This window comes from Sinohyriopsis cumingii, chromosome 6, assembly GCF_028554795.1.
Source record: "Sinohyriopsis cumingii isolate HCF-2022 chromosome 6, ASM2855479v2, whole genome shotgun sequence".
Classification (NCBI taxonomy): Eukaryota; Metazoa; Mollusca; class Bivalvia; order Unionida; family Unionidae; genus Sinohyriopsis; species Sinohyriopsis cumingii.
Window position 1 is genome coordinate 165,790,178 of NC_142966.1, and position 27,323 is coordinate 165,817,500.

The 27,323-nt window shown below is 34.9% G+C and overlaps 1 protein-coding gene across 1 annotated transcript in view; it reads right to left on the reverse strand.

Annotated features, from left to right (window-relative positions):
• Positions 1 to 411: 411 nt before the first annotated feature.
• Positions 412 to 27,323, reverse strand: part of LOC149798472 (uncharacterized) — a 59,211-nt gene continuing 32,299 nt past the window's right edge. The window contains exons 9-10 of the mRNA XM_089963669.1: positions 22,525 to 22,836; positions 412 to 3,449 (exon numbers count right to left, since the gene is read on the reverse strand). Of these exons, the coding sequence (XP_089819795.1) occupies positions 2,800 to 3,449; positions 22,525 to 22,836 (962 nt within the window). The 3' untranslated portion in view covers positions 412 to 2,799. The remainder of the gene's footprint in view (positions 3,450 to 22,524; positions 22,837 to 27,323) is intronic.

Here is a 27,323-nt window from a genome sequence, read left to right on the forward strand (position 1 = left end):
CAGCGTGCTATATTACATTACTCTCACATTCTTTTCCTTAAGTTTGTAAAGCAGTGATGATTTAACCTTTTACTGATCTGACACGTTTTGAAGTTTCAAACGGTCCATTTTCTCTTACATTTTCCATCATATAACATTCACAACTCGCACTACAAAGCATTTCGTGGAACATGTGGCACCATTTTCTTTTAAAGTATAGACTGGTCCACTAACCAACTCGTTTATCAATAAAATGAATCTGCAAACAAAGTTCCAATTTGAAGAACCCCATCTGTTTTCTTGGAAATGTGCCATATACAGTTGCTATAAATAGCATATAAGGAAAGTAATCTTATGCAGCAGCCTTCTTTTTAAGAATATTCTTAAATTTATATGAATGGAATTAAAAAGATAATAATAAAAATGACCAAAACAATTTTTTATTGCTTTCTTTGTATTTTATTTTTTATTGGACTAAGAAAGCGTAATCCATATACTGCAAGCATAAAATGTAATTTGGTGAAAAAACACGTAATGATTATGCATAAAGTGTAATGGTTGGCATGTATGTTGTATGCCCTAGGTCGTTCAGTCTATGAGGTACAGCCATAAATATCAAACAGTCTTTCACATGAAAGACATGGTTTTTGATCACCTGCAAAACTTTTTTAACATCTGTTCATGTTGATTTCTTATTGAGTGTGTGAGGCATAAAATAATATTTATCCATTCGAAAACACAATGATTGTCCTAGATTAGTCAAATTATTTTCACTTTTATTGCTACCATAGACATGGTTCCTGCAATCTTTAAATAATTTAATTCCATGACTTCTCCAAATACTTTTCCAAGACCTTTTTACCAATTTCAAGTGTATGTAATACGCAAATTTACAATCCCTAATACTTACCTAAAATATAAATTGAACATATTTTTAGTCATTTTTCTTCACAAAACGGTGCAACAATGGAATGCTTGTTAAGTGTCTGCTTTTAAAAGGGTTTTAGTTTGTTTTTTTTTTAAATGTTTAAAAGTGGAATGAAATAAAAAATCTTACTTGAGGGGGGGGGGGCAGGGCAATATCCAAAGGTCTTGTGGGCAGGCAAGTTATCCAATGGTACTATCCAAAAGGTAGGATGTGAACAGACAATTTATTGACCAAAGGTTATTCAAGGCAAATGCAAAATCAATCCAATGTGCATATTATTATTTACACTATTTACATTCTAAGAAAGAAATTCTTTTTTCATTGTGATGGAACAGATTATTGAGCATATTTCTTCTTGCCGTTAATTAATAACGGCAAGAAGAAATATGCTCAATAATCTGTTCCATCACAATGAAAAAAGAGTCTCCATTAGATACCACTGCCAGGGGACTCTGGCCAGCTACCTGCCACTGCCAGCAGAATCTCTTGGGCGAACTAGCTAACCTCTACCAAAACCTTTTCGGTCCTACTAGCTTCGACGGTCGAGTTAAAAACTGCGGGTTTTAGCAACATGGTATGCGGGCTTGAAAGAACTATCCAAAATACAAACCAGGGGTTTGGCCTCTCGAAGGGAAAAATCACCTATGGCAGTAAGCTCCCCTGATGTAGTTGACTGTGAAGTTTCAGGGGAACCTACTCCAACAAATTCATTATCAAAGTTAGCTAGGTCGATGAAACATTTGCATCGGGGAATGAAAATGCAATAGGATAACACAAAATAACCAAATTCCATGACTTTTCCAAAACTCTGAAATATATCTGAAAACTTTAAAACGTTTCAAGGCCCTTAAAATAAAACTGCCCTTCTGAAATTTACGAACTTTTCCAGCTTTCCATGATTGCATGATTGCAGGAACCCTGCATAGAAATCCTGATCACAAAGAAGACGAAATTTAACTTTTCCCAAGATGCCGGAGAAAATGTTTTTGAAAAAATTTCAAAATTAAAAACATTAAAAATGAAACCTTCATCCACTGGAATCAGTAAAAAGTTTCTCATGCACACACACACACACACACACCAGGAAAGCTTGCTTTGGTCTTAAAAAATACATCTTTAAATATGAGCTTAGCAGAATCAATAGGGTTATACAAGTGAATATGTAAGACTGAGTGAAAACAACTTCTTGTACGCAGATTGTCTACAATAATAATGTAACAGCAGGCTACTTGGGGATAATCTCGAATGTCCAAAAATTAAGATTATGAAAATAGTCATGAAATCGATAAATTTAAGCCGTAAAAGGAATTAGGGTTTGCTTTAGGCAAGTAAATTGCAAAGGTTTTGAGTGTTCAAATTTGTTTAAAAATTTTAATGATAGTTAAAATATTAATTAATGTGTATCAGCTGAATCATTAAACATAAAATTTGATTGGTCACCCTCTTAAAAAGGTTGTCCTGAAGCACACATACTCTCTCCCCCTCTCTTTCTCTCTCTCTCTCTCTCTCTCTCTCTCTCTCTCTCTATATATATATATATATATATATATATTGTGCATGAACAAGACTCAAGACCTGGGGTCCTGAGTAGTCAAGATGTCTTAAGCAATAACTTCTATATCACCTCTGCTTGGGTTCGAGTCTCAGATACGACCAGTGTGGGAAAGCTTGCAGTGGGTCAATGGTTCTTACTGGAGTTTTCCCTAGTGCTTCTTCTATCATTTATACTGGCCGCCATGTATAGCCTATCATGTGCTGAACAATAACGTTAAACTCACAACAAAGCTCATGATCTAAAGTGCATATGTGATAATATATGATTTAGTGTTTTATAAAGCAAAACAAGAAAGAGAACGTTCATTTAAACACAAAATGAACGAGTCTTTCAAGTGTCAACCAAAGTTATCAATTTTCTGCATCCAACTTGATACATCTTCGTTCATTGCATGTATGTTGTTCAGTTCAATCTCAACACGCATTTTACCAAGAGTGTGGTATGGACAGATAGCAAAGACTGGAGAATCATTATTTTGGAAAATGACTCCATGAAAAACATGCAAGATTTCTTGGCTCTGACAATCCATGACAGCAAACTGACCATTTATTTTATCATATAAAAAGCCATAGCAGAAATTCGCTTTCTGATACAATTTCACGGGTAGTGCATATGAACGGCCCTCATCGTTGGATCGATGTTGAAACTCTAGATGAAACTTTTTTTTCTTTCTCTGAAGGACAGAGCATGAATATGCCCCTCTGTTGTTAGTTAGGTTAAAGCAGTGTTTTAGATTTGTATAGTGAATGATTCCAAAATCGAGAAATATATCATTATAACTCCTCTCCTCGAATACAGATAGATCTATATTCATTGTCCAAAAGTGCATGTTGTGTGTAAGAACTGGCGTATAGACAATTCCGGAAAATTTTCCAATAACATTAAAAGACACACCTTTCTTTATTCTATTCGAAGCTGTGAATGTATCGAAAGAATATGGCACGTCTATCTTCTCATTACAAATTTCGGATGCAGCCATCGGAAAGCCTGAAAGTAAAACAATATTAATTTAATACCATGAAATCCTCTTGTCTCCTTGTACTCTTAACACATAAGTGTTGTACTAGCTGCACACAATTGAAAAGTCATGCAGACGCAATATCATTTTACCTTAATCAAAAGAACTTGAATAAAAGAAATATTCCTGATTGTCTGTGCTACATACTGTAAATCATGATATTCATTTGTAATTTAAATTATAGTGAATCCTTCATTTCAGCACAGACACATAATTTTCGAGTAGAATCAATGTGCAGAATTGTACATTTGTATGGTAATGCCTTTAATCTGTGTAAACAGATACATTGTACTTGAATGCAATGTTATGTAAATACAAACAAAATCAGATGTGGCTGATTTATTAAATCAATTATGAGTTACAACATTGAAAGATTAATTGCTGCAGAACATAATCAACGTTGAAATATTTATATATTGATGAGAGTATGTGTGTCCTTCCTCTTATTTGGATGCCACATTACCTAGCACCCACCCTCCCACCTTTTATTTGAAATTTTGGACCCTCTCCTTGTTTTATAATAAACTTAATTTACTTACATTTTCATGCCACAATACACCATTATACACAATGTTTGTCCACAACTATAGTTGGACTTAAAACGAGCTGAAGAATGGCAAAGTGTATGAAACATAACCACTGCAAAGTTTGATCATCTAAGTAGAAACATAGAATGTCACATGTTTATATTGTCCTTAATAAGGTGCAAATTCGACAGAAACTAAAATCGGGAGGTTTTTCGTGGCATTTTAAAGCCTTGTTTTCACTAATACTGATCGATCTTCCTGGTCCAATATGCGTAAAATTCGCAAAAAGACTCGCAGTTTCTCCATGTGACGCGCCTTAATTTCCCCCAGGACGTGCCTTATTTTTATATTCTGGTGAGCTGTGGCCAAACTGCACAATAGCTAAAGGTCAGTCTTTAATAAACGAGCAAGAAAGTCAGCGCGACTAATTAAAAGTTAATCCTTATCGATGCAACTATTTTGTGAAAATGACTGGCCCTCCGTCATATTTCAAAGAAACAATGTTCTACACTAATGTGTGTTATGCAAGCACCACCAATTGACTGACAAATAAAGGATTCCTAATTTTGTTGAACGAAAGGTATCTGAATAGGCAGCCTCACGGTACCGTACATGTGGCAACTATTTTCCCTTTGTTGTATATCTGACTTTATTCCTTTATTGTCAACTCGTAAGGCATTTAGTATTGGTTACTATAAAACATGTATTCTGAAATAGTTTTTTCAGACACATTTGCTGCGAGGTATGTATTTTCATTCCTTCTTTTAATTTAACGATTGTAATTAACGTTGGAATATACGGTATAAAAATGCCAGGTTTTCACTCGTGTAAGTTTCTTTGGTGGGAATGGTGCTATAGCGTATGGAGTTAGCAGCATTCGTAGTGATCATTCTTGGAATTGAAATTAATGGTCGACGATTTTATTGTTGTGGTTTATTTTTTGTTCTGTTTTTTATTATTTTTGTATGTTCTGAAGGTAAAGAAAATTCATTAATTTACGTGAATAATGTTTAAACTTAACATTCTATTTAGTGAAAAAACGATTTGTTTCTAGTAAAGTAATTATTTCGTCACAACAATAACTCACTGGTGATAAAACAGAACATGTAAGACTTTTCTTTTTTAGGAGTAATGAAAATCGAAGACATAATGTAATAATCGGTTTTTCTCTGCAAAATTTGGAAAATATTATGAAATCGGGAGGTAAGCGTGGAGCGACCCAACAAATCCCTCCCGACGTGAAAGTTGACAGGTATGGTGTAAGGTCACTTACATCAAAGCAAACTACAACTCAGCTTTTATGATATTAACATAATTTTCGAAGCATTATTTCTGAAACTTCATTATTGTATTTTGGAGATATAAATAAAGTTTAGCGCAGCGGAGTCCATGATTCAATTCCAAGGGATGTACTTCATTCAGCGGAATGTACTCAATGTACATGCGGTGGCGCCAAGCAGCAGATAGGGCGATCAGACCACTTTAGGGAATGGTCACCATTGTTTTTAGACAAAAAAAAAAATAGTGACCTTTCATAGAGGTCAATACCATGTCTACGATTATTGTTTGTCCCTAACAGAATTGTAGACGGGCCCTCTCTGCTGCTATGTTATTCTGAATAGTCCTGGGAATCTTCATCTGAATCCTGGGAATTTGTTCTCTGTTTCAAGTTATATTCAAGTTCTGATGGTGGTTTTTCTATTTTTGCATTTATGTTCTTTCTTTTTCTGTAATATATCATCAAACTTCTGTATCGATCTCCACCGCAATGTTTGCAAATCTGATATAATCCTCATGCCGTTGTTTTCAACACAACTTCGTCGACCAGCGTGAGGGTTTTTCTTTATAAGATAATTATGTTTTTTGCAATATTCTCCACGGCGCATTTGTTTGTTCCTTGACGCAGCCACGTACACAATTTAATTTTATCAGCACACAGAAACATCAACGAGAAGACCGCGTGGAAACAAAATAATGTTAAATTGGCGCTGGGGAAACATATCACGCGGAAACAAAATTATCTAACATCGCGGGAGACATAATTAATGATTTATTTTTTTTTGGGGGGGGCTATGTTTAGCAAGGAACTCTTCAATAGTAGGCGGACCATCAGATATTTAGTAATTTTGATTATTTCTATTTTTATAGTAGGATAATAACACACGATAACTTTGACAACCACAGTTATCACAAAGGTGAATTTTACCACCAACGCCAACGCCACATCCAATACAAGGCTGCGTTCCTGCATTTGAGCTTCTTCTGAGTAAATATGCATGAGCAGAACAGTAATCAAAAAGCAACTTTTACCACATTCTACAGCTTGACCTTTCAACAGCCACTGACATGCTGATAAATGTGACATTTATGATTAAATTTTTATATTCAATTTACTAATGAATTTTGTTTGAAACATAAATTTGTGGGTCAAAATATGCGGAAAAAACATTTTTTTTTGTCCCCGTGAGATCATCATCTCGCTGCAGAATCTTCCTTAATCCTAATAATAATATTGTTTCTGAAAGTTTCTGCAGTCATCATATGGGGTCAAATCACGATGATAAATACTCCTCCAACGATGGTCGTTCTTGTTCGATATTCAACCATTAATCTTGGAAATCTTCATCAGAAATTCCACGTGGATTATTTCACAATCATCACGACATGGGGGAACTCCCATAAATATATAATATTATAATGAATATGGGACTTCCCCCATCACCATAATCATGTGTGTTAAATTCAATAATTATTTTTTACGACGATAAAAACTCCTCTAAGGTTGGAATTGGTTTATTTGTCCTTGTGTTATATTCGACAATTAATCGATATCTTGTTCCGCCGCAATCGATACATAACGGAATTTTACCACGAACTCCACGAGAGCAGCTAATACAACTCCGAGGTCCACATGAGCCGTTATTTCGGTAGATTTTCATGTGGTCACCACAAAAAATACTTCTACAGTTTTTTCCGCATATTTCGGTTGACCCCTGAAGAAGCCAAGCGCATTTGTTGACCATCTTATATTTAATATCTTATATATTTAATTGGTGATTAAAAAACATTCAATTAGAAATATAGATATTAATTATAAATGACAGAAAAAAATTACTTATGTGAACTCTGTGGTGCGGGTAATATGACCGAAGTATATATTACAAACAAAACTTTAAAAGAAAAATATTTGTGTCTCGAGAACGACCCGACTTTTACGCTAGACACGCTATTCGACAACATTACCAACGAAGACGCGCGTGTGTTATCTAGAAGAAGTTATTTCATGTTACGAGATTATTATAATATTTTCTCCGTCTCGACGTTAGATGAATCTGTTTCAGTACAAACTAAAGAAAAAGCAATTCAGGCCCTTCAATCTGAGTGTAAATCAACATATCATCTGCCCGGTATCATCATACAACACTTTAAAAACTTTTACATATTCCCGTCCGACGAAGACTTTGAATCAGTCGCGGATAAGTTCTCAGGGCTATCGTCGGTTACTGAGATTATACCTAAATTCAGATTGAGATATCCTGTATTCGACATTGACTCGTTCTTCAAGCAGCACAAAGAACGCATCAATTACGGAGATTTCATGGGAACCTCGAAAGATTCTGATGAAAAATTAACTCACGAAGAAATTATTGATTATTTTTCTCGGCTGTGCAATTGTGACCGCGATAAAATATTTTTATTCACAACAACTCACGGATATCATATATTATGTAAATGTGAACCCGTCTCATTTGATACTCAGATAGAATTAATTAACAGCGCTGGTAAGGATAATCCAACATGGAAGCTAGATAAACAGGCCGGACTACATAGCATAAAGTTATCCGGGACAAAATCGAATAAAATTAATTCGGTTTCTAAAAGATTGATATCAGGACAAATCACAACCGCGCGAGATTTATTGGTCTGTCCTACGTTAATACAACCTCGTGAAGTTGAATATATAAAACCAGACGAAGATCTCAATAACATCATCGACGTCGGCATCAACGAGGAGGATTTCGTTCAGATATCGATGGCGCTGACAGGCGAACCAGACAATCTGTTAGGGGTTATATCTGGCACAAGAAACTGTTATAACGTGCGACGTCGGCCAGGACACTTTTGCAATATCTGCCAACGACAACATGGTATTAGTATTCATGGTCACGTAGAATTAAAATGCAATAATTGTATCGTCATCGTTGATATTTATCGTTATGCAATTATCTGCCCAAGCTCGATGAAAGAGAAAATAATCATAGAACGCGGAGACAGGACTATCTCAAACGAGATTAACGATCTTTTATCGGAAAAAAAATTTATAATTCAGTACTAACCGACATCGTTGAGAAATTACCACAACAACATCGCGACGTTAGATACATCAAATATCTGCTGCAACATAATTATAATCCAACGAAAGATTATTCTGCATCAGTAACACCAGATTATAGTTACACAAATAAGCCGCAACACGAATCAGGCACGGGATGTGAAATTATCGTCGGTGACTACGTCGATGGTTCGGCCTGTGGATTAGGTAAGACAGAAGCAGCATGGAGATCAATAAAACCACATCAATCTGTTATTTATTGCAGCTATAGAAAATCATTGACAGAGAAAATAAAATCAGATTATCATTATATCGAGTCTTATCGAGATATTACAGGTGAGATTGTCATCAGCGGCAACATAAAAGTAATAGTGCAGGTTGAATCGTTATGTAGAGTATCTGGCAACGTGGATGTGTTAATCATCGACGAATGGCACGGAATTCGACGGCAAATATTTAGCAACATTAATAAATACAAAAAATATTATTCAAGTTTATTGTCGTTGATAAACACTGCTGGTCGTGTAATTGTTCTTGACGCGGACATTAACGATGATGACGCTAAAATCCTTAAATTAATACGGCCGAATATGAAATTCGTCAAGAACGAGTATAAACCAGATCATGACAAGAAATTTATCCTGGAAAATTCCTACAAAGACAATCTGGAATTATTATTGGAAAAATTAAAGACAGAAAAAGTTGCTATATTTACACATAATAAATCCAACACAGAATATTCCGTGGAAGGGTTAGCTAGATTACTTCAATCACGCGGTTATCGAACAAATACTACCACGCAGATACCGATCCAGAAGAAAAAGCGAAAGATTTCGCTGACATCAATAACGCGTTTAACGACTATAATGGTGTAATATTTAACCGCACACTAGAAGCTGGTGTGAGTATCGTTAACGAAGATTTCAAGACGTTATTCTGTTTCTCATACGAAATAGGATCAACAGAAGCAACTAAACAAGCTCTTCACAGATTCAGGTGTGTCAATGAAATACATTACTCGTCGATGAGACGCAATTGTAACAAAAATCTACCCCTGACAACGGCAGACCTAAGAAAATTAATAGTATCTCGTGAAAACAAACCAACGAGATCACCATCAACGGACGAGCTTCATAACGACCGTGGACTGAATTTTCTCGTCGATATCATCGAAGAAAACCTTTCTAAGAAATTCTTTACATGTAAACTGATGACGTCAATGGCTGACTCCGGATACGAAATAATCAAGAAACCACCAGATGATTATGAAACGTTCATGGCCAAACAACAAATAAAGATCCAGCGTGGTGAAGGTGTTATTGATGATTTTCTTAGTACAACTATCGGAGAGCGGATTAAATATTCTGAACTTGAGATTAAAACCAACAACGATATCATGGAACAACCTAAAGAACTTTATCATCGATACGATCCCGACGAGAACTTACCGCCATGCGTGGCCAAGAAGAAATATCTGAATTACATATTTCAGACAGATGTCGATAAATTACCCGCGGAAGAAATAGAATCGCTACACAAAAGATCCAGAAATTTATTATTAGCCCAGCAAGTCATCGTTGATAAACACAACAACGGAACATCTATTAACAGCACAAAATACAGATCAGATAAAATCTCACCACGAGAAAAGATCGATATGATCCGAGATTTACTAACGACGCTGAATTTACCTGACGTGGTACCTGACGACGTTGCACAACAAAATATAATCGTGTCACGGTCAGACCTTAAGATGTACATCGAAACGATGATAGCCGATCTTGACCAGTTGGCCAAGTATAATAAAATTATAAAGTACTGGAATGACATTCTGCCCGATGCGAGGGTTTATTCAAGAACAATTACGGTAAAAAATATCATCGAGAAGATCAAATTAATTTACAAGGAATTCGGTGCGACATTAACATCATATGGTGATCATCATTCTGATAGAAATAATTTCATACTACAATACCCTGACTGGCCCGAGTCAGACTTTATAACCGACGATCATTGGAGAAATTCAGTTCTGGATCAAACTGGAATAGCAGGTAGCGATGTAACAATAACAGACAAAGCATTTGAGATGTTAAAATTTCATGTGTGGAACATCAATGGGTGGTTCAAGTTATTTGATCCTCAAGGATGAGTTAAAACACAAAAAAAAAACATTACATCAACCATGGGGGAACTCCCATAAATATATTATTAAGAAATATGGGACTTCCCCCATCACCATAATCATGTGTGTTTGATGGTTGAACTCCATAAATATATTATTAAGAAATATGGGACTTCACCCATCACCTAATATTAGTTGGCCTAATTCAGATTCATCGATAATGATACATGGAAAAACACGCTAACGGATCATACTGGTTATTTTGGTGGTAATGATCGATGATCACACCAGATGGTTGAAGTACCACATTTGGATTATAAATAAATGGTTTAGCCGATATGAAGAGCAAGATCAGTAATCAATCACATATGTGATGACTGCAGAAACTTTCAGAAACTATTATCAGGCAAAGGAAGATTCTGCAGTTACAATGATAATGTGAGATAAATTTAACACCCTAATGATAATCAAGAATATCTGTCCAAGGGCCTTTTTTCGTCTCACATTTTGACAAACATGTTAAATGGTGTTGATTGGCCGATAACCTGACTGATGTTAGGTATGGAAATTTTCATAATAATTATTGTTTCTAGAAGATTCTGATGCATCAGACCTCAACGAAGAAGATATTCATCGATATGTCTCGTGAAGAACAAACCTGCTGCTGGATCTATGGTGCATATCACGTCATGGTGTTGGATTTTCAGACCACTGAACCGAGATGAACTAGCACGAAGACGTCTGCGTGAATCGTATCAGAAAAATAATTATTATTTTTTTCTCACACTGAACTCCATAAATATTCAAGAAATGTGGGACTTCAATCACAATTAAACATCTTCGATGACGTCATCGGACCTTTTCACGGTCATGGTTGAACTCCCATAAATATTAATAATATTGGACTTCATCAAATATCAGAACGTGTCACCGTGCGTGTCAAATTTGAAACAAATAACAAATAGCTATGATCTACGTATATTATTACGGTGCTGTGATGAAATATCCTAATTATTTCAGTGCGATGATTGATCTGGATTTAACGATCGATGACATTCTTGGCAAATCACCCGATATTATCATAATTAAGTCGACGTGCGAATCACACATTGTGTGATTTAACATTATTATGTGATTCATACTCATTGTGTGATTCATCGGCCGATTTGATACTATTATGTGATTCAGATTATACTGAAATATTATCATGTGATTCATACTTTACTCTGTGATTCAACATTATTATGTGATTCAACGGCCGATCTGACATTATGTGATTCATACTTCATTGAGTATCATGTGATTCAACGGCCGATTTGACACTATCATGTGATTCAACACTATTATGTGATTCAGATTATACTGAAATATTATCATGTGATTCATACTTTACACTGTGATTCAACGGCCGATGTGATTCAGACTTTACTCATTTCAACGGCCGATATCTTTGTGGAAAAGTGCACAAATCATATATATATAGAAAATGTACACTGTTCCCCACTCGTATGATAATCGAAATATATCTATCAAAGGGCCTTTTTTCGCCTCACATTTTGACAAACTGTCCGTTGACAGATCTGTTGGATGTTAACGTCATTTAGTGAAATTAAATTTATATAATATGCCATTTAGGAAAAGGATAGTTGATACATCTGATGATCGATTTATTAGAAACAAACCTGTTACTGCTAAAATATCTTATAGAGTATTACCAGGCGGTATTACTGCATTATGTATTTCCGATCGACGTTGTGCTGGTTTTTCACAAAAATCTACAGTACGACCACTAAACCGTAATGAGCTTGCGCGAATACGCCTCAGGGATAAATATCATGCAAGAAAACAATCTTCACCTGTAGACGCAGGGAACAATTAGTTTAGGTTTGACATAATCAAGTCGACCTAAAATTTTATCAACAACGATGTCATTGTGGATTTTATCGACACACGGTGAGATCTTTCTGAAATTAAATTCATTTAAGCGTGTATTATACTCGTGGGCCATTTTATCTAATTGTTTCTGCTGCTCAGCTATGTTGTTCATTTTCGCGATGATCTCGCTGCTGTACTCGTTTAATGATTTATTCATATCTTCGTTGACTCTGTTATTCAGTTTTGTAATTATCTGCTGTAGGGTTTTATTATCCTCGAGAATTTTATCACAACGGCCTTTTGTTTCACTTAAATCTTTTTTTAGTTGATTATTCTCCTCGGTCAGATTATCTAATAAAGTTTGGGTTGATTTTAGTTTAGTTTTGTATTTTAAGATTTTCGATTTGGATTTGTTACTCGATTCAGTCTTGTTACTCGATTCAATACTATTCGATGCGGCCCTGTCATCAGTCTTGTTGATTAATCTGACATTACTGTTGTTCGATGCGGCCCTGTCATCGGATTTGTTATTCAATTCAGTCTTGTTGATTAACAACAAAGCCGCATCGAATAAATCTGACAATGCTGAATTGAATAACAATAATGTCAGATTAATCAACAAAGCCGTATCGAGCAACCACGATGACAGGGCCGAATCAAACAACAGTAATGTCAAATTAATCAACAAAGCCGCATCGAATAGTATTGAATCAAGTAACAGTAATGTCAGATTAATCAACAAGACTGAATTGAGTAACAATAATGTCAGATTAATCAACAAGACTGAATTGAGTAACAAATCCGAATCAAACAACAGTAATGTCAGATTAATCAACAAGACTGATGACAGGGCCGCATCGAATAGTATTGAATCGAGTAACAAGACTGAATCGAGTAACAAATCCAAATCGAAAATCTTAAAATACAAAACTAAACTAAAATCAACCCAAACTTTATTAGATAATCTGACCGAGGAGAATAATCAACTAAAAAAAGATTTAAGTGAAACAAAAAGCCGTTGTGATAAAATTCTCGAGGATAATAAAACCCTACAGCAGATAATTACAAAACTGAATAACAGAGTCAACGAAGATATGAATAAATCATTAAACGAGTACAGCAGCGAGATCATCGCGAAAATGAACAACATAGCTGAGCAGCAGAAACAATTAGATAAAATGGCCCACGAGTATAATACACGCTTAAATGAATTTAATTTCAGAAAGATCTCACCGTGTGTCGATAAAATCCACAATGACATCGTTGTTGATAAAATTTTAGGTCGATTTGATTATGTCAAACCTAAACTAATTGTTCCCTGCGTCTACAGGTGAAGATTGTTTTCTTGCATGATATTTATCCCTGAGGCGTATTCGCGCAAGCTCATTACGGTTTAGTGGTCGTACTGTAGATTTTTGTGAAAAACCAGCACAACGTCGATCGGAAATACATAATGCAGTAATACCGCCTGGTAATACTCTATAAGATATTTTAGCAGTAACAGGTTTGTTTCTAATAAATCGATCATCAGATGTATCAACTATCCTTTTCCTAAATGGCATATTATATAAATTTAATTTCACTAAATGACGTTAACATCCAACAGATCTGTCAACGGACAGTTTGTCAAAATGTGAGGCGAAAAAAGGCCCTTTGATAGATATATTTCGATTATCATACGAGTGGGGAACAGTGTACATTTTCTATATATATATGATTTGTGCACTTTTCCACAAAGATATCGGCCGTTGAAATGAGTAAAGTCTGAATCACATCGGCCGTTGAATCACAGTGTAAAGTATGAATCACATGATAATATTTCAGTATAATCTGAATCACATAATAGTGTTGAATCACATGATAGTGTCAAATCGGCCGTTGAATCACATGATACTCAATGAAGTATGAATCACATAATGTCAGATCGGCCGTTGAATCACATAATAATGTTGAATCACAGAGTAAAGTATGAATCACATGATAATATTTCAGTATAATCTGAATCACATAATAGTATCAAATCGGCCGATGAATCACACAATGAGTATGAATCACATAATAATGTTAAATCACACAATGTGTGATTCGCACGTCGACTTAATTATGATAATATCGGGTGATTTGCCAAGAATGTCATCGATCGTTAAATCCAGATCAATCATCGCACTGAAATAATTAGGATATTTCATCACAGCACCGTAATAATATACGTAGATCATAGCTATTTGTTATTTGTTTCAAATTTGACACGCACGGTGACACGTTCTGATATTTGATGAAGTCCAATATTATTAATATTTATGGGAGTTCAACCATGACCGTGAAAAGGTCCGATGACGTCATCGAAGATGTTTAATTGTGATTGAAGTCCCACATTTCTTGAATATTTATGGAGTTCAGTGTGAGAAAAAAATAATAATTATTTTTCTGATACGATTCACGCAGACGTCTTCGTGCTAGTTCATCTCGGTTCAGTGGTCTGAAAATCCAACACCATGACGTGATATGCACCATAGATCCAGCAGCAGGTTTGTTCTTCACGAGACATATCGATGAATATCTTCTTCGTTGAGGTCTGATGCATCAGAATCTTCTAGAAACAATAATTATTATGAAAATTTCCATACCTAACATCAGTCAGGTTATCGGCCAATCAACACCATTTAACATGTTTGTCAAAATGTGAGACGAAAAAAGGCCCTTGGACAGATATTCTTGATTATCATTAGGGTGTTAAATTTATCTCACATTATCATTGTAACTGCAGAATCTTCCTTTGCCTGATAATAGTTTCTGAAAGTTTCTGCAGTCATCACATATATGATTGATTACTGATCTTGCTCTTCATATCGGCTAAACCATGTATTTATAATCCAAATGTGGTACTTCAACCATCTGGTGTGATCATCGATCATTACCACCAAAATAACCAGTATGATCCGTTAGCGTGTTTTTCCATGTATCATTATCGATGAATCTGAATTAGGCCAACTAATATTAGGTGATGGGTGAAGTCCCATATTTCTTAATAATATATTTATGGAGTTCAACCATCAAACACACATGATTATGGTGATGGGTGAAGTCCCATATTTCTTAATAATATATTTATGGAGTTCAACCATCAAACACACATGATTATGGTGATGGGGGAAGTCCCATATTTCTTAATAATATAATATATTTATGGGAGTTCCCCCATGGTTGATGTAATGTTTTTTTTGTGTTTTAACTCATCCTTGAGGATCAAATAACTTGAACCACCCATTGATGTTCCACACATGAAATTTTAACATCTCAAATGCTTTGTCTGTTATTGTTACATCGCTACCTGCTATTCCAGTTTGATCCAGAACTGAATTTCTCCAATGATCGTCGGTTATAAAGTCTGACTCGGGCCAGTCAGGGTATTGTAGTATGAAATTATTTCTATCAGAATGATGATCACCATATGATGTTAATGTCGCACCGAATTCCTTGTAAATTAATTTGATCTTCTCGATGATATTTTTTACCGTAATTGTTCTTGAATAAACCCTCGCATCGGGCAGAATGTCATTCCAGTACTTTATAATTTTATTATACTTGGCCAACTGGTCAGGATCGGCTATCATCGTTTCGATGTACATCTTAAGGTCTGACCGTGACACGATTATATTTTGTTGTGCAACGTCGTCAGGTACCACGTCAGGTAAATTCAGCGTCGTTAGTAAATCTCGGATCATATCGATCTTTTCTCGTGGTGAGATTTTATCTGATCTGTATTTTGTGCTGTTAATAGATGTTCCGTTGTTGTGTTTATCAACGATGACTTGCTGGGCTAATAATAAATTTCTGGATCTTTTGTGTAGCGATTCTATTTCTTCCGCGGGTAATTTATCGACATCTGTCTGAAATATGTAATTCAGATATTTCTTCTTGGCCACGCATGGCGGTAAGTTCTCGTCGGGATCGTATCGATGATAAAGTTCTTTAGGTTGTTCCATAATATCGTTGTTGGTTTTAATCTCAAGTTCAGAATATTTAATCCGCTCTCCGATAGTTGTACTAAGAAAATCATCAATAACACCATCACCACGCTGGATCTTTATTTGTTGTTTGGCCATGGACGTTTCATAATCATCTGGTGGTTTCTTGATTATTTCGTATCCGGAGTCAGCCATTGACGTCATCAGTTTACATGTAAAGAATTTCTTAGAAAGGTTTTCTTCGATGATATCGACGAGAAAATTCAGTCCACGGTCGTTATGAAGCTCGTCCGTTGATGGTGATCTCGTTGGTTTGTTTTCACGAGATACTATTAATTTTCTTAGGTCTGCCGTTGTCAGGGGTAGATTTTTGTTACAATTGCGTCTCATCGACGAGTAATGTATTTCATTGACACACCTGAATCTGTGAAGAGCTTATTTAGTTGCTTCTGTTGATCCTATTTCGTATGAGAAACAGAATAACGTCTTGAAATCTTCGTTAACGATACTCACACCAGCTTCTAGTGTGCGGTTAAATATTACACCATTATAGTCGTTAAACGCGTTATTGATGTCAGCGAAATCTTTCGCTTTTTCTTCTGGATCGGTATCTGCGTGGTAGTATTTGTTCGATAACCGCGTGATTGAAGTAATCTAGCTAACCCTTCCACGGAATATTCTGTGTTGGATTTATTATGTGTAAATATAGCAACTTTTTCTGTCTTTATTTTTTCCAATAATAATTCCAGATTGTCTTTGTAGGAATTTTCCAGGATAAATTTCTTGTCATGATCTGGTTTATACTCGTTCTTGACGAATTTCATATTTGGCCGTATTAATTTAAGGATTTTAGCGTCATCATCGTTAATGTCCGCGTCAAGAACAATTACACGACCAGCAGTGTTTATCAACGACAATAAACTTGAATAATATTTTTTGTATTTATTAATGTTGCTAAATATTTGCCGTCGAATTCCGTGCCATTCGTCGATGATTAACACATCCACGTTGCCAGATACTCTGTTGCCGCTGATGACAATCTCACCTGTAATATCTCGATAGGACTCGATATGATAATCTGATTTTATTTTCTCTGTCAATGATTTTCTATAGCTGCAATAAATAACAGATTGATGTGGTTTTATTGATCTCCATGCTGCTTCTGTCTTACCTAATCCACAGGCCGAACCATCGACGTAGTCACCGACGATAATTTCACATCCCGTACCTGATTCGTGTTGCGGCTTATTTGTGTAACTATAATCTGGTGTTACTGATGCAGAATAATCTTTCGTTGGATTATAATTATGTTGCAGCAGATATTTGATATATATAACGTCGCGATGTTGTTGTGGTAATTTCTCAACGATGTCGGTTAGTACTGAATTATTAATTTTTTTTCCCGATAAAAGATCGTTAATCTCGTTTGAGATAGTCCTGTCTCCGCGTTCTATGATTATTTTCTCTTTCATCGAGCTTGGGCAGATAATTACATAACGATAAATATCAACGATGACGATACAATTATTGCATTTTAATTCTACGTGACCATGAATACTAATATCATGTTGTCGTTGGCAGATATTGCAAAAGTGTCCTGGCCGACGTCGCACGTTATAACAGTTTCTTGTGCCAGATATTACCCTTAACAGATTGTCTGGTTCGCCTGTCAGCGCCATCGATATCTGAACGAAATCCTCCTCGTTGATGCCGGCGTCGATGATGTTATTGAGATCTTCGTGTGGTTTTATATATTCAACTTCACGAGGTTGTATTAACGTAGGACAGACCAATAAATCTCGCGCGGTTGTGATTTGTCCTGATATTAATCTTTTACAAACCGAATTAATTTTATTCGATTTTGTCCCGGATAACTTTATGCTATGTTGTCCGGCCTGTTTATCTAGCTTCCATGTTGGATTATCCTTACCAGCGCTGTTAATTAATTCTATCTGAGTATCAAATGAGACGGGTTCACATTTACATAATATATGATATCCGTGAGTTGTTGTGAATAAAAATATTTTATCGCGGTCACAATTACACAGCCGAGAAAAATAATCAATAATTTCTTCGTGAGTTAATTTTTCATCAGAATCTTTCGAGGTTCCCATGAAATCTCCGTAATTGATGCGTTCTTTGTGCTGCTTGAAGAACGAGTCAATGTCGAATACAGGATATCTCAATCTGAATTTAGGTATAATCTCAGTAACCGACGATAGCCCTGAGAACTTATCCGCGACTGATTCAAAGTCTTCGTCGGACGGGAATATGTAAAAGTTTTTAAAGTGTTGTATGATGATACCGGGCAGATGATATGTTGATTTACACTCAGATTGAAGGGCCTGAATTGCTTTTTCTTTAGTTTGTACTGAAACAGATTCATCTAACGTCGAGACGGAGAAAATATTATAATAATCTCGTAACATGAAATAACTTCTTCTAGATAACACACGCGCGTCTTCGTTGGTAATGTTGTCGAATAGCGTGTCTAGCGTAAAAGTCGGGTCGTTCTCGAGACACAAATATTTTTCTTTTAAAGTTTTGTTTGTAATATATACTTCGGTCATATTACCCGCACCACAGAGTTCACATAAGTAATTTTTTTCTGTCATTTATAATTAATATCTATATTTCTAATTGAATGTTTTTTAATCACCAATTAAATATATAAGATATTAAATATAAGATGGTCAACAAATGCGCTTGGCTTCTTCAGGGGTCAACCGAAATATGCGGAAAAAACTGTAGAAGTATTTTTTGTGGTGACCACATGAAAATCTACCGAAATAACGGCTCATGTGGACCTCGGAGTTGTATTAGCTGCTCTCGTGGAGTTCGTGGTAAAATTCCGTTATGTATCGATTGCGGCGGAACAAGATATCGATTAATTGTCGAATATAACACAAGGACAAATAAACCAATTCCAACCTTAGAGGAGTTTTTATCGTCGTAAAAAATAATTATTGAATTTAACACACATGATTATGGTGATGGGGGAAGTCCCATATTCATTATAATATTATATATTTATGGGAGTTCCCCCATGTCGTGATGATTGTGAAATAATCCACGTGGAATTTCTGATGAAGATTTCCAAGATTAATGGTTGAATATCGAACAAGAACGACCATCGTTGGAGGAGTATTTATCATCGTGATTTGACCCCATATGATGACTGCAGAAACTTTCAGAAACAATATTATTATTAGGATTAAGGAAGATTCTGCAGCGAGATGATGATCTCACGGGGACAAAAAAAAATGTTTTTTCCGCATATTTTGACCCACAAATTTATGTTTCAAACAAAATTCATTAGTAAATTGAATATAAAAATTTAATCATAAATGTCACATTTATCAGCATGTCAGTGGCTGTTGAAAGGTCAAGCTGTAGAATGTGGTAAAAGTTGCTTTTTGATTACTGTTCTGCTCATGCATATTTACTCAGAAGAAGCTCAAATGCAGGAACGCAGCCTTGTATTGGATGTGGCGTTGGCGTTGGTGGTAAAATTCACCTTTGTGATAACTGTGGTTGTCAAAGTTATCGTGTGTTATTATCCTACTATAAAAATAGAAATAATCAAAATTACTAAATATCTGATGGTCCGCCTACTATTGAAGAGTTCCTTGCTAAACATAGCCCCCCCCCAAAAAAAATAAATCATTAATTATGTCTCCCGCGATGTTAGATAATTTTGTTTCCGCGTGATATGTTTCCCCAGCGCCAATTTAACATTATTTTGTTTCCACGCGGTCTTCTCGTTGATGTTTCTGTGTGCTGATAAAATTAAATTGTGTACGTGGCTGCGTCAAGGAACAAACAAATGCGCCGTGGAGAATATTGCAAAAAACATAATTATCTTATAAAGAAAAACCCTCACGCTGGTCGACGAAGTTGTGTTGAAAACAACGGCATGAGGATTATATCAGATTTGCAAACATTGCGGTGGAGATCGATACAGAAGTTTGATGATATATTACAGAAAAAGAAAGAACATAAATCCAAAAATAGAAAAACCACCATCAGAACTTGAATATTACTTGAAACATAGAACAAATTCCCAGGATTCAGATGAAGATTCCCAGGATTATTCAGAATAACATAGCAGCAGAGAGGGCCCGTCTACAATTCTGTTAGGGACAAACAATAATCGTAGACGTGGTATTGACCTCTATGAAAGGTCACTATTTTTTTTTGTCTAAAAACAATGGTGACCATTTCCTAAAGTGGTCTGATCACCCTCTCTGCTGCTCGCCTTTATGTAAATACATTCAGTAACCTAATTGTGAGTCTTAAATCGAACCGTATTGTTGTTGTTCGTTGTGTTGTCATACTGAGACTACATTTTAATGAGTTGGGTATTTCAATTTCAAGGCAAAGGATAAACCTAATTACTGGTGCACTGATATAAAATGTCCAATGCAATGATGCATAAACAAACAATAATCGAGTCAAAAGTGAGAGGTAGAGTTACAGCAACTCGCGACTGCTATATTCTTGTCATCGTTTGATTCAAGTATACACAAATCTAAATTAGGCAAAAACAATAAGAAAGCAGAAAATAAATAAATTACTTTTCAAACAAGTTTAAACGATTTCATTTTAATAATCATACACGTCAACTTCGAGATACGTATACATGTAATTTTTGTTAATATAAGTTTTCCTAAATAAATGCATTTTGAACTTACCTAGCGCATCTTGTGATGTCTCGGAGTTGAGGGCGGCTTATACGCAGGTCATGCATTTTTCAGTGTTTGAAAATGTCACTGAGACTGTCCTAACAATCAGTGAAATTAAGGATTGAATCTAAAAACAACATTCACTTGATTCAATAAATAAAATGTAATAAGTTTACTATCAGGGCAAATAAATATTTAAAATAATACCACCACCTCCACCACCATACCATCTGTTCTATCACCATAACAACAAAAAAATATGCAACAATATTAAGAAGAAGGAGAAAAACTAAAGTAGTAACAATTACAGCAATGATAATTCAGGTCATTTTTATTATTGTCATTAATGACCTCAACATCAAATTATTATCATCATCTTCACTACAACAAAAATGCCAGTGCTTAAATCATAGTTTGTACAATTATTTTCAGCTATTTTTAAAATAAAACAAAACTGACAAAATATGGAATGAAGCATACACTATCATGTTTCTTATGTCTTTGATGTGAGTTTTTAAGTTTAGCTAAAATAACTTATTCCAAAATGGAAGGTTCTGCCACTGTATATTTGTTCAGAATCTTCAAATGAAGAACAAAAAAGCATTCCTCTTTATATGACTCCTCGAGTTTACTCTGCTATATCCAAACTATACCGAAGTTAAAGCTGGTGCACCAGTATTTGCACCACTGTGCACTGCCTTGCTCTGTATAATGTATTTCTTGACTGTAGTACACTGGCTTGTTCACAATAAAGCAGTTTTCTGTTCACAAAGTGTACAACCTTGAGTACTGATTGTCATATCTGGTACGCACTTCAAGTTGATATGTAATGCATGAAAAATGCACTTGGTATAATTTCAAGTGGAAATCTAGTCTATACATCGAACAAGAAGTGCAGCACTGCTAATTTATATATAGCACAGGAAGTGCACTTTGTGCAAGATTTCATGCAGTCCACCTGAAAGTGTTTTAATAACCTCCAGGACTGATCAATATTTCTAAGCAAAATCTGACCAAAAATATAACCGCAAACAACAAAATGTTTTGCAAAAATGTGATAAGTATGGCACTACCTACTGCCCAAGATATACCGCATGAAGTCTGTGTGTACTGCAATGCAATACAGTCTGTAAATATGTCTCTGTTAGCACACCCCATTAACACTGAAAGTGTCATAGATGTTTACAACAGAAATTTTCATAAACTAAGATGAAATTCATGCAGAGGAAAGGGAGAATTTTATGAGATGAAATGGAGGATATTATTAACATTTGATTCATTTTAAATTACTTATTAATATTTATATTTGGAAAGGTCAAATTAAAAAGCGCATTTTAGCATTCCTAAAATCCTGAAATGGCATACATTTGAATAAAACTGTCGACAGTTGCATAGTCTTTTGCACTGCAGGTATTTTATTCCTAATATTTATATCAATATGTACCTTCATTTGCAATTGAACTTAACACAAAATCATTTCTATCAGCTGCTGAGTCATTACAATATTTTTCCTCGACTGTCTACCAATACTTACATTTCACTTCAGGATCTGTTTTGAAAACCTTTTCACTAAAGACTGATGTTCCATCTTGCAGCTGTGTCATCACCTTAATATTATAAGTCGAATCCCATCTGAGGTTGGTCAGCATGCACCTGTTTTCTACAATATTCTTTAACACAACAGTTTCATCTGGATTGCAACAGTAGGAAACTTCATGTTTACCAGGCTGATATTTCGCCGTCCATTCTACATATGCAGACATCATTCCTGATTTCTGAATATTGGTCACTTTTAGTGTCATTTCCACACGCCTTGGCAATATATCCATAATTGCTGGTTTTGTTTCTAAATAAAATACACCATAATTTGCTATATATGTATTTGCTATATTTTCTATGAAATATTTTAAGATAGTTTAAGATTTAAGTAATATCTTTTTTAGAGTTTATGACGGTATATGTTTTCTATGGCATAATATTTATTTCATATGGATCTTATTGAAGCATCTATTGAAGAAGGAAATTATGACATCCATGGGTTAGGCACGGTATCGTTGGACTACGTTTATACAAAAAATGCCCTATATGGAGAGTAAGAACCCAAATATCAAGAAATACATTATGGCGTAGAAATGGATGGTCATATTATATGACGATGTAAATCTGTTACACTGTTGCTAAGCAAAATATGTAATGAGAAGCTGTCATGGACAGCAGACAAAAGAAGTAATGATTATAGCAAGAAATATTCACATGCGATCATGTCAATAATTGCACTGGAGTGATGGCAAATACAAACAGAGGTCATGTTTAGCTTCTGAAAACGTTGTTCCCTTGTCATTAAAAGTAATTGCTGTGTTTGAGAAAACGATGCATATTTAAAGCGTATTACTCGGTCTTGAAATCTTGCCAGAAAATTTAAATTATTCACAGCAATTTTCAAGAAAGAGACACATACCAGTACCAATAAATTTAGTAAATCTTTTTTTTGGATACATTCTATTAAACAAAATGTACTACATTATTACACTTGCAAAAGTTGCAGAAAAAGCACTACATTGATCTGGTTTTAACAATATATTTACACATACAAACAATACTCTATTTTCTATTATAACTTCTACTGTTCCCTTGGATGATTATTTGGGAGTCACTAAAATCTATCATAAGATCTTACATCATTTTATTGGCCAAAAATTAAAACGGACATATCTATTATAAATAATGTACAAATTGCTACTGTAGTATATATGCAATTGAATATTTAAGAGATGACATATACAACATGTTTACAAACAGAAATATACAAGATTCAATGCTGCTATGACATAATTTTTATAATAATAGTTTTATGTTTAATTTAGGAAATAACAGACATGTATTTGAGAATTTCAAATTCAGTGTCGGGTTTAACGTCCTAAATTTAGTTTTATAGTTAAGAAGTGAGCATATTCTGTAGACGTAATATATGAAACACTGACACTGCCACCAATGACGTCCTCAAATACTTAAACATAAGGTTATTATCATCTTTATATCATGGAACATTTTGTCAAATGCAGCACAAACTGTAACTATTCAGAGCACCGTCTCACCCTCAGAACCACAACGTCATCAATGATCAAAATTTATCAAAGATCATAGAATTAACTTCCATAGGATCTGATGTTCCACTAATCAGAACATATGTAACATTCGCAGATGAGTTAGCATGATAATGTCAACTAGAATAAAAAAACAAATGGCCTAAGCAGGCCTGATATTGCTCAGTCGGTTTACACTGGTTACCAATTAACTATTTTACAAAGCAATAATGTATCTCTCAACATGTATATCATGCCTCTTTAATTATAGTATGATAACTATCATTTCCAAAGATAAAAACATAATTTACATGAGCACACCTCGTTCAAAAGTAAACCTTGCTAGGAGCCTGAAGTAAACCCTTCAACGCAAATATTTTAAACTGTTACTACCATGATTGCAAGAGCATCGAGGGAAGCAATCGTGTAGTGGGATGAATCAACTAAGCTTCATAATGAACTACGTCATAAATGATGCAAAAATTTCAATCAGAACATTCAATAAAATTGTCTTTAACTGTAACTTTCTCCCAAGGTTTATAGGGTGAATGAATTATGTTAGATTCATGCTGATTCATAACAAGCATGAAGAAAATCCATCAAGCAGTTCAGGAAATATATGCATATGAAAAATGCCACCAAAACCTCGAAGAGATGCTGCCTCCACCATTGCAATTTCCAAATCAGGGACTGTTGTGCCTTCCCTCTCGCTAACATAGGCCCTACAAAGATGCACATTTTGAGAAGTCAACTACATATCTTCAGTTCTTTCCTGCATATTTGAAAGGACAGTATTGCATAATTGAGGGCTTTTTCCCAATGGACATGTCGGTCAGGTGGTATCGTAGAAGAATTAAATTAATTCCCATTGGATTGATTATATCATGTGATTTGGACATCGATCTTGGAACTTTGCAGTTTGTCATAAAGCAGTAGTGATAATATGCGTGTTTTACCTTTTCCGCCTGTATATAAGTGGCTGAGACTAGGCAGTTTTCTTATTCTAATGTCTTGTGTTCTCGTTGTGACATCAAGTCTGCAGACGACTTTTATTATGCATTTAGATATTTGAGAGAAAAAACAATCATCTGGATAGTTCAATAATTCAGTAGAAATAGAAAGAGCATTAGAATATACCATTATTTTGGCTCTATTGTGAATTATTCAAAGAAGTTCCAGACAACATTATTTTAACAATAACACGATTATTGGGGGGAAAGTACATTTATGGATCTGAACTGTAGAAGGAACATTTTTTTGTATGGACTTCAACAACGTGTTTAGGTTACTTTTATTCCATTCCTAACGCTGTACGTTTCTCTTGAATTTTCAGTTTATATTATTGATAATAAAATTTTGTGATGAGTTTTACAAAACGAGTTAGTGTCAGAAGATGGGGGCTTTTCTGGGAAATATTTCAGAGAAATTAAAATTGTTTTGAAATTTAAATTCATTTGTATTTCGGACACATTTTCATCCATACTCTTTTGATTTTACATAGTGAAACCAACAACCTTTCACAATTTCGTCTAGGGTGGAGAGTGCTGTATCCAACATAAAGAAGGAAAGAATTGAGTGCTTACTCAGAGATTAGTTGCGAGAGATTTCCGCATTCAATTCTTTTCCTGACATAAAATCATCTTTGTTGAAACAGGAAAACAAAAATATTTGGAGGAATATTTGGAGCAAAGGAACTTTTTGTGTGGAAAATGCTTTAGTATTAATTAATAAGTGTCTCTCTGGATCTAAAATGAAACTAAAAGAATTGCAATTGAAAAGCCAGAGAGAGAGAGAGACAGATAGACAGACAGACAGACAGACATAGACATACAGTGACAGAGAGAATAAAAAATAGAAAAGGGAATGAAAATGAAGAAATTAACAACAAAATGGCAATGCTGAAAAAGGAAAGAGAGACATAAATGCATGAGACAGAAAGAGAGTGGCAAATGAAATACAAAAAGGAAAAAGATTTGAATATCAAATTCCAAATGCAAAAGGAAGAAAGAGAATGGGAAAAGAGAAGAGCAACAAATGATATTGCAAATTCAAAAAGAAGAAAGAGAGATCAAAATGCAATTAAAATTAAAAGAATTAGAACTGGCAATCATAAAGCGCGCCTCTTGAAAGTTCAGTTTTTTGATGTTACAAACAAAATATTAGATCATACATCCTTTTATAACAAAAGATGTATAGTCTTGTAAACAATTTGGAAAACGCTGCTCCTTGACTATTCATTGACTAAAAAAGTTTCATCTGTCAATAAGTTTTTCTCTTAGCAGGTTCTACGAAAGAAACTGATTAGACTCCAACTAGTACTTACAAATTTCAATCTGATATAATTTATAAGAATCAAATATCTGATAAGACTGATCAGAAATCCTTATCTCTTTCAACGTGCACTAATTGCAAGAAAGCTAGTCACGTTATTTTTTACTGCTTTAAGTGAAAAAAAAAACAATAGCGTTTCTAATTGATATTGTTTATAAGAGGTGAAAGTTACAGCCATTTATTGGAAACAACACATTTGGTGAGTCAAATAAAGCCTAGTATCGTTTTATTGTGGAGAATTATGAACCATTCGTGTCTATAGCAATTATTATTGATTGTGCCACTCGTTTCGGTATTACAATATTAAGGGAAGTATAAGCTTATCAGATTGTTTAATTATCAGATAAACTACCTCTGTCTTGTTCTGAAACGAAATCCTTAATTTATACCCAGCTCATACAGCTAAGGCAAGAAGAGCTCTTGGAATACATCTGAGAAGGAAATTATTTTTTTGACTGACACATGTACTGGTCAAGCTTTCGATGAGGTCACGTTTGTTCTTCTTACTGACCAATCAAAAGGTATTGATCATTGTGATCCTCTTTTAAACACTAATTTTCTTACTTCTAATCAGGGTGACAAACGACAATCAAATGCCCGAGCAGGAAAAAATCTTGAGATCTCCTTATTACTTCACAGGGATCTTACCAAAGCTGAGAATCGACTTTCTATTTTTATTAAAATGGGGTTCTTATGAGAACAATTAATCTCCCGCTGATGACGAGTGGTTAGTGAGCCTTCATATTATTGTTACTAAGAAGTCCTAGACAGGTCATTTTTTGTTTACCCAATTCAAGTCTCTTGTCTGTTTATATGGGAGTCACTAAAACAAATCACAAGATTATACATCATGTTATTGTTCGCAAATTACAACTGAAATATCCAAATACTGCAAATCTTGCTTTATTTGTCAATTTGC